The 12,541-nt window shown below is 39.4% G+C and overlaps 1 protein-coding gene across 2 annotated transcripts in view; it reads left to right on the top strand.

Moving 5' to 3' along the window:
- The window catches only part of BABAM2 (BRISC and BRCA1 A complex member 2), a 401,322-nt gene that overhangs the window by 80,999 nt on the left and 307,782 nt on the right, over nucleotides 1-12,541 (top strand). For both annotated transcript variants that reach the window (XM_080812666.1, XM_080812665.1), the window contains exon 4: nucleotides 6,942-7,036. In XM_080812666.1, coding sequence (XP_080668792.1) covers nucleotides 6,942-7,036 — 95 coding nt within the window. The remainder of the gene's footprint in view (nucleotides 1-6,941; nucleotides 7,037-12,541) is intronic.

Genomic DNA, 12,541 nt, shown 5'->3' with positions numbered 1-12,541 from the left:
GTGGTTTTTAGTATATTCACAAAGTTATACAACCATCAGTATTAATTCCAACATGGATTTTCATCCCCACCAGAAGAAACTTTATACTCATTATCATTAGCAGTCCTTCCCCACTCTCCCTGTCCTGGCCTCTGGCAACCATTAGTCTTCTTTCTATCTCTGTGGCTTTACATATTCTGGACATCGCATATAAATGGAATTATATAATAATCATACACTATATGTGGACTTTCGTATCTGTTTTCACTTAGTATAAAGTTTTCAAGGTCATCCATATTATTATTATTATTATCTAAAGATTTTATGTGTTTATTTGACAAAAGAGAGACAGTGAGAGAGGGAACACAAGCAGGGGGAGAGGGGAAGGGAGAAGCAGACTTCCTGCTGAGCAGGGAGCCAAATGTGGGGCTTGATCCTAGGACCCTGAGACCATGACCTGAGCCCAAGGCAGACGCTTAATGACTGAGCCACCCAGGTGTCCTGGTCATCCGTATTATAAAAGGCACTAATACTTCTTTCTTTATAGCTGAATGATATTCCATTGTATGTATGTACTGTATTTTATTTCTACATTAATCAGTTGATGGACTTTGGGTTCTACTTTCTGGCTGTTGTGAACAATGCTGCTGCAAACATTCATGTGCAAGTGTTTGTGTGGATGTATGTTTTCACTTTTCTTAGGTATGTACCTAGCAGTGGAATTGGTGGGTCATAAGGTGATTCTCTATTTCACAGTTTGAGGAACTGCCAAACTGTTTTCCAAAGTGATGGCACCCTTTTATATCCCCACCAGCAGAGTATGAGGGTTTCAGTTTTTCCACATCCTCACCAACACTTGTTGTTCTTTTGGATTGTAGCAATCATAGGTGGTATGAAGTAGTATCAGATTGCGTTTGTTTTTTTTTTTTTTTTTTAAGATTTTAAAAATTTATTTACTTGAGAGAGAGAGAGCGGGAGGTGAGGGTCAGAGGGAGAAGCAGACCGCCTGCTGAGCAGGGAGCCTGATGCGGTACTTAATCCTGGGACTCCAGGATCACGACCTTAGCCAAAGGCAGTCGCTCAACCAACTGAGCCACCCAGGCACTCCAGATTGTGTTTTTGTTTTTGTTTTAAGATTTTATTTATTTATTTGTCAGAGAGAGTGAGCACAGGCAGACAGAGTGTCAGGCAGAGGCAGAGGGAGAAGCAGGCTCCCTGCTGAGCAAGGAGCCCGATGTGGGACTCGTTCCCAGGATGCTGGGATCACGACCTCAGCCGAAGGCAGCCGCTTAACCAACTGAGCCACCCAGGTGTCCCCAGATTGTGTTTTTTTAAAAAAGATTTTATTTATTTGAGAGAGAGAGAGGGAGAGCATGAGCGGGGGGAGGGGCAGAGGGAGAGGGAGAAGCAGAGCAGGGAGCCTGATGTGCGGCTTGATCCAAGGACCCTGGGATCATGACCTGAGCTGAAGGTGTTGCTTAATCGACTGAGCCACCCAGGTGCCCCTCAAGTTGTGGTTTTGATTTTGATTTCCTTAATGACTAATGATGTTGAGCATCTTTTTGTATGCTTATTGTCATTTCTATATCTTCTTTGGAGAAATGTCTTATCAAATATTTTGTCCATTTTAGTTTTTAATTAATTTATGAAAGTTAATCTTTCTATTTAAAAAAATTTAATTCCAGTATAGTTAACATACAGCATTATATTAATTTTAGGTGTGCAATATAGTGATGCAGTACTTGCATACATTACTCAGTGCTCATCAAGATAAGTGTACTCTTAATCTCCATCACCTATTTCACCCATCCCCCTGCCTATCCTCCCTCTGGTAACCATCTGATTGTTCTCTGTAGTTCGGAGTCTGTTTTTTGTTTGTCTTCCATTTTTCCCCCCCTTTGTTCATTTGTTTTGTTTCTTAAATTACACATATGAGTGAAATCATATGGTATTTGTCTTTTTCTGACTTATTTCATTTAGCATTATACCCTCTAGGTCCATCCATGTTGTTGCAAATGGCAAGATCACATTTTTTTTTTTTAAGATTTTATTTATTTGACAGACAGAGATCACAAGTAGGCAGAAAGGCAGGCGGAGAGAGAGGAGTAAGCAGGCTTCCTGCCGAGCAGAGAGCCCAATGCGGGGCTTGATCCCAGGACCCTGGGATCATGACCTGAGCTGAAGGCAGAGGCTTTAACCCACTGAGCCACCCAGGCGCCCCCCCCACTTTTTTTTTTATGGCTGAGTAATAATCCTTAGTGTATATATACCACATCTTTGTGAATCTTTGACAAAGCAGGAAAAAATATCCAGTGGAAAAAAGACAGTCTCTTCAATAAATGGTGCTGGGAAAATTGGACAGCTATATACAGAAGAATGAAACTCAATCATTCTCTTACACTGTACACAAAGATAAACTCAAAATGACTGAAAGACCTCAGTGTGGGACAGGAATCCATCAAAATCCCAGAGGAGAACATAGACAGTAACCTCTTTGACATTGGCCACAGCAACTTCTTTCAAGTTTATTCTTTATCTGTTCATCTCTCCATGGGCACTTGGGTTGCTTCCATATTTTGGCTATTGTGAATAGTGCTGCAGTAAAAACAGGGGTGCATATGTCTTTTGGAAGTAGTGTTTTTGTTTTCTTTGGGTAAGTATGAAGGGTATATTTTCTTGCTCATATTTATTCTCTATAGAAAGAGGTAGAAGTAACTCTTCTGAACTTTATTTCTTATTGTAGATTTTTGTCAGTACTTAGATATCCAATTCAGAGAGTAGAGTTGTTTCACATATTAGAGTATTTCTTGAATATATTCTTTATGTCACACTTTGCCCCCATTGGAAATATGAAATAAGTATAGGTATGCTTATTCTCTGGAAACTTGCAAGATATTTAGGAAGATCAAGTATATGTACTACCTTGTACTGCTCTGTGTTCTATGGTTCTGTGTATATGTTCCTGCCTCCCTAACTAAATGTATGGTCCTTGAGAAGAACCACCTTTGTATTGACACTTGTATCAGGAGACCATTTAAAAGGGTCTGATAATTGAATTCTTCTAGTCAACTCTAAAAGAACAGAATTTTTTCTTCGATCATTAGTGGCTAGAGCAGGGTTCAATTTTTGTTTTTGTTGGATGCATAATGTATGAACTAGGTCATCTGGGCCTGGATAGAGCTCTTAGCAGTGGGAAGTACCCTTATGAGAAATATTTTGGAGAAAGAACTGTGATGACTTGTTTTCTAAGAGTATAAAGGGTATGGATAAGGTTGAAGAGGACACTGAAGTCACAGCATGAGAGATTAAGGAATCTCTAGAAATAGGGAATTCAACTAGGGGAAGAGAGGAGTGGGAATAGGAACAGTCCTGAGCATGTTTGTAGACTTGCTGAGTTTGACATTGAAATACATAGTCATTTTTCAAAGTGCTGGAACAGACAATCCTAAAATTTGTATGGAATCAGAAAAGACCCCGAATCGCCAAGGAAATGTTGAAAAAGAAAAACAAAGCTGGAGGCATCACAGAGCCTGATTTCAAGCTATATTACAAAGCTGTGATCATCAAGACAGCATGGTACTGGCACAAAAACAGATACATAGACCTATGGAACAGAATAGAGATCCCAGATACGGACCCTCAGCTCTACAGTCAAATAATCTTTGACAAAGCAGGAAAAAATATCCAGTGGAAAAAAGACAGTCTCTTCAATAAATGGTGCTGGGAAAATTGGACAGCTATATACGGAAGAATGAAACTCAATCATTCTCTTACACTGTACACAAAGATAAACTCAAAATGGCTGAAAGACCTCAATGTGGGACAGGAATCCATCAAAATCCTAGAGGAGAACATAGGCAGTAACCTCTTTGACATTGGCCACAGCAACTTCTCTCAAGACATGTTTCCAGAGGCAAGGGAAACAAAAGCAAAAATGAACTTTTGGGACTTCATTGAGATAAAAGGCTTCTGCACAGCAAAGGAAATAGTCAACAAAACAAAGAGGCAACTCACAGAACGGGAGAAGATATTTGCAAATGACACTACAGACGAAGGGCTGGTATCCATGATCTATAAAGAACTTCTCAAACTGAATACCCAAAAAACAAATAAGTCAAAAAACGGGCAGAAGACATGAACAGACACCTCCAAAGAAGACATACAAGTGACTAACAGACATGAAGAAATGTTCATCATCATTAGCCATTAGGGAAATTCAAATCAAAACCACTGAGATACCATCTTATACCAGTTAGAATGGCAAAAATTGACAAAGCAAGAAACAACGAATGTTGGAGAGGTTGTGGAGAAAGGGGAGCCCTCTTACACTGTTGGAGGGAATACAAGTTGCTACAGCCACTTTGGAAAACAGTGTGGAGTTTCCTCAAAAAATTAAAAATGGAGCTACCCTATGACCCAGCAATTGCATTTCTGGGTATTTATCCCAACGATACAGATGTAGTGAAAAGAAGAGCTATATGTACTCCATTGTTCATAGCAGCAATGTCCACAATAGCCAAACTGGAAAGAGCTGTGATGCCCTTCAGAAGACGAATGGATAAAGAAGATGTGGACCATATATACAATGGAATATTACTCAGCCATCAGGAAGGATGAATACCCCACTTTGACATCAACATGGATGGGACTGGAGGAGATTATGTTAAGTGAAATAAGTCAAGCAGAGAAAGTCAATTATCATATGGGTTCACTTACTTGCGGAACATAAGGCATAGCATGGGAGGACATTAGGAGAGGAAAGGGAAAAATGAAGGGGGAAAAATCAGAGAAGTAGACAAACCATGAGAGACTATGGACTCTGAGAAACAAACTCAGGGTTTTAGAGGGGAGAACGGCGGAGAGATGGGTTAGCCTGGTGATGGGTGTTAAGGAGGGCATGTATTTCATGGAGCACTGGGTGTTATATGCAAACAATGAATCATAGAACATTACATCAAAAACTAATGATGTACTATATGTTGACTAACATAACATAATTTAAAAAACCTTAATTGAACTCATGTACTTAAGGAAATAACTTTATCTTGATAAAAAATGACTTCTGGGGGCACCTGGGTGGCTCAGTGGGTTAAAGCCTCTGCCTTCGGCTCAGGTCATGGTCTCAGGGTCCTGGGATCGAGCCCCACATTGGGCTCTCTGCTCAGCGGGGAGTCTGCTTCCTCCTCTCTCTCTGCCTGCCTCTCTGAGTACTTATAATCTCTATCAAATAAATAAATAAAATCTTGAAGAAAAAAAATGACTTCTGAGAAACAAAGATATGTGCCTATAAATAAAAAAAAGAAATACATAGTATGTAGGAAGAAAGGCTCAGATGAGAACTGAAGTCTGAGTGTATCAATTTGGATATTACTATGAAGATATTGTTTGAGCAGGAAAAATGACTGGACTGATAGAATTGTGTGTGCATGTACACACGCATATATACTCTTATATGCTGGAACCCAGTATGTGTGTTTGATTGTTGATATACTAGTTTGATGGTTGGTACTAGCAGAATGATGAGTACTGGTTCTTGAGGTGAGCAGAGGGGAAAAAAAAAGCTAAAGAAGGAGACAGGAAAGGAACAGAGGTGGAAGAACGTAACACAAATTTGCTAAGGACACTTTGTAATTTGTCTTGTGTTTCAAGATAGTATTAGTAATGACTAGTAGAACTCCTGTATCATTACTAAGTGCTTACTGTGTGCCAGACACTGCGATAGGCATGCTGTCTCTATCTTCACATCAAAACTGTGGTATCAGTACTATTAGATCCCCTTTTCTGAGAAAGAAACGGATGTCTAAAGCAGTTAAAATTTGCCCAAGATGAATTGAGCTAATAAATAATTAGGATAATTGTGGATATAAACCTCACTTTTTTGACCCCAAGCCAAATACTCTTTCCATTGTACCAAAGGTTTGTATGTTTAATTTCTTCAAGATAAGATCTTTATCCTTAGAGAAATAGTTCCCAATAAAAATTTATTAATTAGCAGGCAGTGATTGGACAGTCATATTTCCTATAAAAAAATCTGCATGTACTTTGGATGTGGCTGCTGCTTTTCTTTCTTTCTTTTTTTAAAAGATTTTATTTATTTATTTGACAGACAGATTACAAGTAGGCAAGAGAGGCAGGCAGGGAGAGAGAGGAGGAAGCAGGCTCTCCACGGAGCAGAGAGCCCGATGTGGGGCTCGATCCCAGGACCCTGGGATTATGACCTGAGCCGAAGGCAGAGGCTTTAACCCACTGAGCCACCCAGGCGCCCCAGGCTGCTGCTTTTCTACGTGGGTATTTATGTTTATAATGTGGTAGGGAGATAAAGTTTTTTTGATTGCGTATTGTGGATATTTATTTTATTTTTAAAAATTTTATTCATTTGAGAGAGAGAGAGCGAGCACAAAAGAAGGGGGGGGAGCAGTAGTGAAGGGAGAGAGGGGGCCAAGAATACCAAGCAGATTCTGCCCTGAGTGCAGAGCCCTGTGGGCGGGGCTCCATCTCATGACCCTGCGACCAGGACCTGAGTCGAAGCCAAGGGTCGGACATTTAACCGACTGAGCCACGCAGGTGTTCCTGTGCATATTAGTTTAAAAGATGATATCAGTTCTTTCGTTTGAACAATTAATCATTCAGAGAGTGCCTTTCAGATTTTTTTTTAAAGATTCTATTTATTTATTTGACAGACAGAGATCACAAGTAGGCAGAGAGGCAGGCAGAGAGAGAGGAGGAAGCAGGCTCCCTACTGAGCAGAGAGCCTGATGCGGGACTCGATCCCAGGACCCTGGGATCATGACCTGAGCCGAAGGCAGAGGCTTTAACCCACTGAGCCACCCAGGCGCCCCCCAAATTTTGTTTTTTTGTTACACTAATATAAACTTCTTTTGGAAGTGTTTCTGATGCATGCCCCGGAACATTCATAAGTTAGCAAGGAAATAATAAGGGCCTGATGGTTTCTTTTCTTTCAGGGGATATCATTTTCAATGCCCAATACCCAGAGCTCCCCCCCGATTTCATCTTTGGAGAAGATGCTGAATTCCTGCCAGACCCCTCGGCCCTGCATGTGAGTACCACTGGCTCATGTCGAATGATCTTTATTTGTTGAAGAAAAGTAAAATCAGCTTTTGACAATTGCTTGACAGATAAATTTGCCAAACATGTGGGGTTTTTTCCACCCCTTTCTTCTCTGTCCTCTGAAATCAGTACAGCTCCTCATGTGCCAACATAGTTTAAAGAAAAGATTTTTTTTCATTACAGTTTTACTTTCAGACTATTTTGAATTAAAATCTCTAGCACATTGGTTAAAATATTTTTACTTCAGCTTAAAGAGACATGTTGAAGACATTGCTTTAATTCAATACTTCATGCCTGCGATCCCATTTTCTAATGTTTACTAACACTTCATCACAGAGCTTGTTAGGGGAGGGTTTCTTGGCTCTTCAAGAGGCCTTTTTATATAGAAGTGAAAGTGGCAAATGTGGACTTGTATCCATATTATCTCAATATTACTATCAGAAGGGAAAAGACCAGATTAAGTGTTCTTTATTAAGCAAGACCAAAAACTTTGTAGTTAAAGTAACATGTTTCTGGTGTTAAAGTGGGGAAAGGAGTGGTGGTACTTGTCAGAGCACATGTGGTTTACATAAAAAATTGTGCATTTCACATTGCTGGTGGAGAAAAACATGTGCCATTTTGTTTAAAAGGTCTGACCAGACAAAATGTCTCTTTCTTTTCCTTGTCAAGTACAATTTTGCTAAGATGCCTATACTGTAGTTCAAAACTATGTTCTCTGTTTTGTTTTTTGGACTTTTTTTTTGGTCTCAGAGTTTTGTAATTAAAAATTGCGGTGATTTACTGTGAAATCTTGCCCCCTCCCTTTTTAAAAAGGGAAGTGTTAAACAGGAAGTATCAACCCAAACCTAAAGAATGACCTTAAATTTTAGAACACAGCTGAAAAAATGCAGTTGGCAACGAACCCATCCCTGCAAAATTTTGAATGATTACACTCAAACTGTTAGTTGATTTTTAAAAATCTGTAGTTTAATCATGGTTCCTGTAGATGCTGTGTGTTACATATTCACCCCATAACGAAGCTGAGGGGCTTACCTGGAGAAAATGAGGCAGAAGTATCTCTCCAGACCTCTTCCGTGCCAAAGCTGCCGGTGGAGGGTAGCATTAGCCACATGCCGAAGGTGTGTGCTAAGCTAAGTGCTCCAGGAAATTAAGAAAGGTTGTCAGAAAGGGCTAGAGGTGAGACTTGGACTCATTCTTGAAGAATGGAGCCTAAGTGGGAAGTATGGCAGAGAGAATTTCAGGTAGGGGGCGTGACATAAACAAATGAAATGTGTAATATGTTACAGAAGAAGGTACGGGAAGGTTTGCTGAAGTGTAAGTTAACACAAGGAAGGGCTAGGAAAGGTTAGAGAGGGAAATTGGACTAAGATTGTGAAGAACATAGAATTCTAGGTTAAGAGCCCCAGAAAAAGGTGATAACTGGAGAATCATCTCACAGCAGTGTGGTCAGCATCACGGCTTCAAGTAAGATGAGGATCAGAGTTGAGGACTGTTGCAGAAATCCAGCGGAGGGAGAAGGAAGGGGCTTTGAGCTAGGATGATACAAGAAGGGGAATACTGTGAAGGAAAGGATAAGAAATATGTTTACAACTTCTGTTTTTTTTGGAATTGCCTTTAAAATTTGCAAGGCACATCTTCAGTGGTGGTATTGTGAGATCATGGAATTTCAAAGCCAAAAAGGACCTTGAGGTTCAGCTTATACCATTCTTCTCTTTTAGTATTGAGAAAATTGGTGTAGAATGATATAATTGTGCCAGACTTGATAACTCCTCTCTTTTGGTATTTAGTCCCTCAGTGAAGTTTCTGCAGATGTTTTTGAGATTAGCTGAAGAGGAACAGCCGAAAAGAACGAAAGCATGTATCTAAGAGAAAGATTGCCAGTCTAGGGGAATACTTTCTCTTTAGCTGCAGTCAATCTGAGCGCTCAGCCAGGCTACCCAGTGCTTCTTCAGGGACCAGCGGTTTGGGCAAGCCTGGGAAAGCAACCAGGGTCCACCCTCCACCAGCCGGTGAGGTCCTCCCAGCCCTAGCAGTGCCCCTGGTGCTCACTGTCATCTGGCTAAAACACTAGGACAGGATACATGTTGGCAGACGCTTCTCTGAGCATAGCAGGCCTCGGAAGGACTTTTCACTCATCGGTTAACAGGCTATGGTTTAGTTCTTCAGTTCAGTTCAGCCTTTTTCCCTTCCTTCCTGAAATGCACAAAGCACAGTCACCAGTCACCTGATTAGTCCATTCTGGTTCTGAATGAAGGAGGGATTCCATATTTCTTCATCCATGGAGTAGAGAGCAGAATGTCGAGATTTTTTCAGATTTTTCCCCTGAAGTGTACTAACTGTAGGAAGGAATGAATATATACCCTTAGGTTCTAGGAGTGTAGTCCATAGTCCAAAGTAGTTGCTATGGCAAATATGGAATTTCCTTAAATCTTCTGGGTTTTATCTTAAAAATTAATAAAAATTATTTTGTATTTGATTCTATAACATACCTGAGCTCTTTAATAAAAAGTATATTAAGTTACAAATATTTGAGAAAAAAAAGTGTCCCGGTTTGAGAAACAAAATTTTTGAGACTATATGTGATCTTTTATTTATTAAATTTATTTAAACCAGCTTCTTTCTAAAAGGATTTCAAGTAACTTAAGTAAAGGATACACGTGAGGTTAATAAAAATATGTGAGGTGCTCTAATCCAGCAGATGAAGCCACCTCTTTTTAAATTCAAGCTCTTCATTCACAGAGATGAGTTTCATTAAGAATTTTAAGATCCTCAGATGAATGGAAAACACTAGGTAGAGATACCAGATCCAGATAAATGCGAGGTAGATACCAGAGACAGGTATTTCATATATACTGGAGAATCATAAAATCATGGAGTTATAGTTGTAGTTGTCCAGTGGTTCCCCTTCTGACTCTCCATCAGAATAATTTAGGAAGCCTGTTACAAATACAGATTCTTGGGCACCTTGGTGGCTCACTTGGTTAAGCATCTGCCATCAGCTCAGGTCATGATCTCTGGGTCCTGAGATTGAGGCCCACATCAGGCGCTCTGCTCAGCAGGGAGTCTGTTTCTCCCTCTCCCTCTCTCTCTCTCTCTGCTCTCTCTGTCTCAAATAAATAAATAAAATCTTAAAAAAAAATCGGATTCTTGGATCCCACTGGAATCTGAATTAGACCCATTAGGGAACTGAAGAGTCATTAAATTCTCTGGGCCATTTCTGTGTATTGTCCGCGAACTGCTTTTGAGAATCACTTCTGACAGAAGGCCCACTTGGGTTTGCTTGACATTATTTCCAGTGAGGTATCATTTTCCATTTTGGGGAGAGCTCCATTTTTTTTTTTAAGTTAAAAGCTTTATTGAGGCATAGTTTATACGCCATATAATCCACCCATTTTAAAGTATATAATTCAGTGGGTTATTTTAGTATATTCACAGAGTTGTGCAACCATCACCACAGTTAAATTTAAATGTTTTAAATTGACGTATAATTGACATTTTAGCATTATGTTACTTTCAAGTGCACAACATAATGATTTGGTATTTGTATATATTGTGAGGAACTCCTAGAGTGTTTTCCAAAATGGCTATCCAGTTTTACATCCCCGCCAGCATATAAGTGTTCCAGTTTCTCCACACCCTTACCAACACTTGTTATTATCTTTTTGATTATAGCCTATGAAGTGGTATCTCTTTGTGGTTTTAGTTTGTACTTCCCCGATGGCTAATGATGTTTTGCATCTTTTCATGTCCTTATTGGCCATTTTTATATCTTTTTTGGAGAAATGTCTATTCAAAGCCTTTGCTCTTTCTTAAATTGGGTTATTTGCCTTTTATTGTTGAGCTATAAGAGTTCTTTGTATATTATATCTCTGTATATGCCAGAATTTTCTTTCGTTCTGTAGATTGTCTTTTCACTTGTAGGTAGTATTGTTTGAATGATGAAAGTTTTAAGTCTAACTTACCTATCTTTTATTTTGTTGCATATGCTTTTGATTTCTTACCTAAGAAATCATTGCTTCGTCCAAGGTTACGAAGTCTTACTATTATCTTTCTTTAAAAACTTCTATAATTTTTGCTCTTACTTTTAGGTATTTGGTCTATTTTCGGTTAATTTTTGTATATGGTGTGAGGTAGGAGCCCTGCTTCGTTTTTTTTTAAGATTTATTTATTTTAAAGATGGGGGAGAGAGAGAGAGAGTACATGAAGAAGCAGAGGGAGAGAGAGAAAGAGAGAAGCAGACTCCATGCGTCCTCAAAGCCTGATGCAGGGCTTGATCCCATGACCCATGAGATCATTACTTGAACTGAAGCAAGAGTGGGGCATTTAACTGACTGAGCCACCGAGATGCCCGCCAATTCATTGTTTTATAAGTGGAGATCCAGATGTCTAAACATAATTTATTAGAAAGACTCTGTTTTCCTTATTGAGTTGTCTTGGCATTTTTGTTGGAACTCAGTTGACTATAAATGTTAGGGTGTATTTTTGGACTGTCAGTTCTATTACTTTGATCTGTCTTTTTACCTTATACCAATACCACACTGTCTTGATTGCTGTTACTTTGTAATAAGTTTTGAGATTGGGAAGTGTGAGTTTTCCAACTTTGTTCTTTTCCAAGATTGCTTTGACTATTGTGGGTCCCTTGCATTCCCTAGGATCAGCTTGTCAATTTCTGCCAAGAATCCAGCTAGAATTTTGATAGGAATTGCATTCAATCTGTAGCTTCAGCTAGAGATTTGCTGTTCACCATTTTCATCACTTCTGCCGGGAATTCTCTTCCCCCATTTATCTGAACGGCTTGTTCTCCTCTCTTCAAATGTCATTATATCAGAGAGGCCTTTCCTGGTGTCCCTATACAAAATAGTGGTAATGCCCTCCCCATTACTCTCTCTCTTTTTTTAAATCATGCTTTGTTTTCTTCATTACAGTTACCACTATTTGATAAATTTTTCCTTGCTTATTTGGTATCTCTCTGCCAGGGTGACCAATGGCCCTGGTTTGCCTGAGGCTGATGGGTTTTCTGGAATGTAATACCTTTAGTGTTGAAACTGGATAGTCCCAGGTAAATTGAGATGGAAGGTTATCCTTGTTTCTTTACTGGAATGGAAGCCTCATGAGAGAATGAATTTGTTTTCTTCACTCCCTACATCCTTTTAACTAGAAAAAGGCCTGGTATGTCGAGCTGCATAATACACATTTGTTAGGTAAGTAGGTTTCCTTTAAGGTTGTGTATTTCTTAGGGGACTTGCTGGTTTCCAAGACTAGAAAATCCATTTTAGATGAAAATTTCAAAATAGCAGAAGAGATTCAGTTTTAGAGAAACTGGGAGATAAAAATCAGTTAACAGAATCTCCGAAGCAGTGATTTTCAGCCTTGGTTTTGCAATGCCCTGTGGTGTGTTTGGCTACCTCAAAGGGCATTGTGAAATTCTTTCCCCAAAAGTAATAGTAATAATTCACTTTAATTTAAAATAAAATTGCATAAAGGAGGAAGGGTG

Source organism: Martes martes (genome assembly GCF_963455335.1).
Source record: "Martes martes genome assembly, chromosome: 9".
In the NCBI taxonomy this organism is placed as follows: Eukaryota; Metazoa; Chordata; class Mammalia; order Carnivora; family Mustelidae; genus Martes; species Martes martes.
Note: the sequence above shows the minus strand (reverse complement) of the source record. Positions and strands in the feature narration are given on the sequence as shown.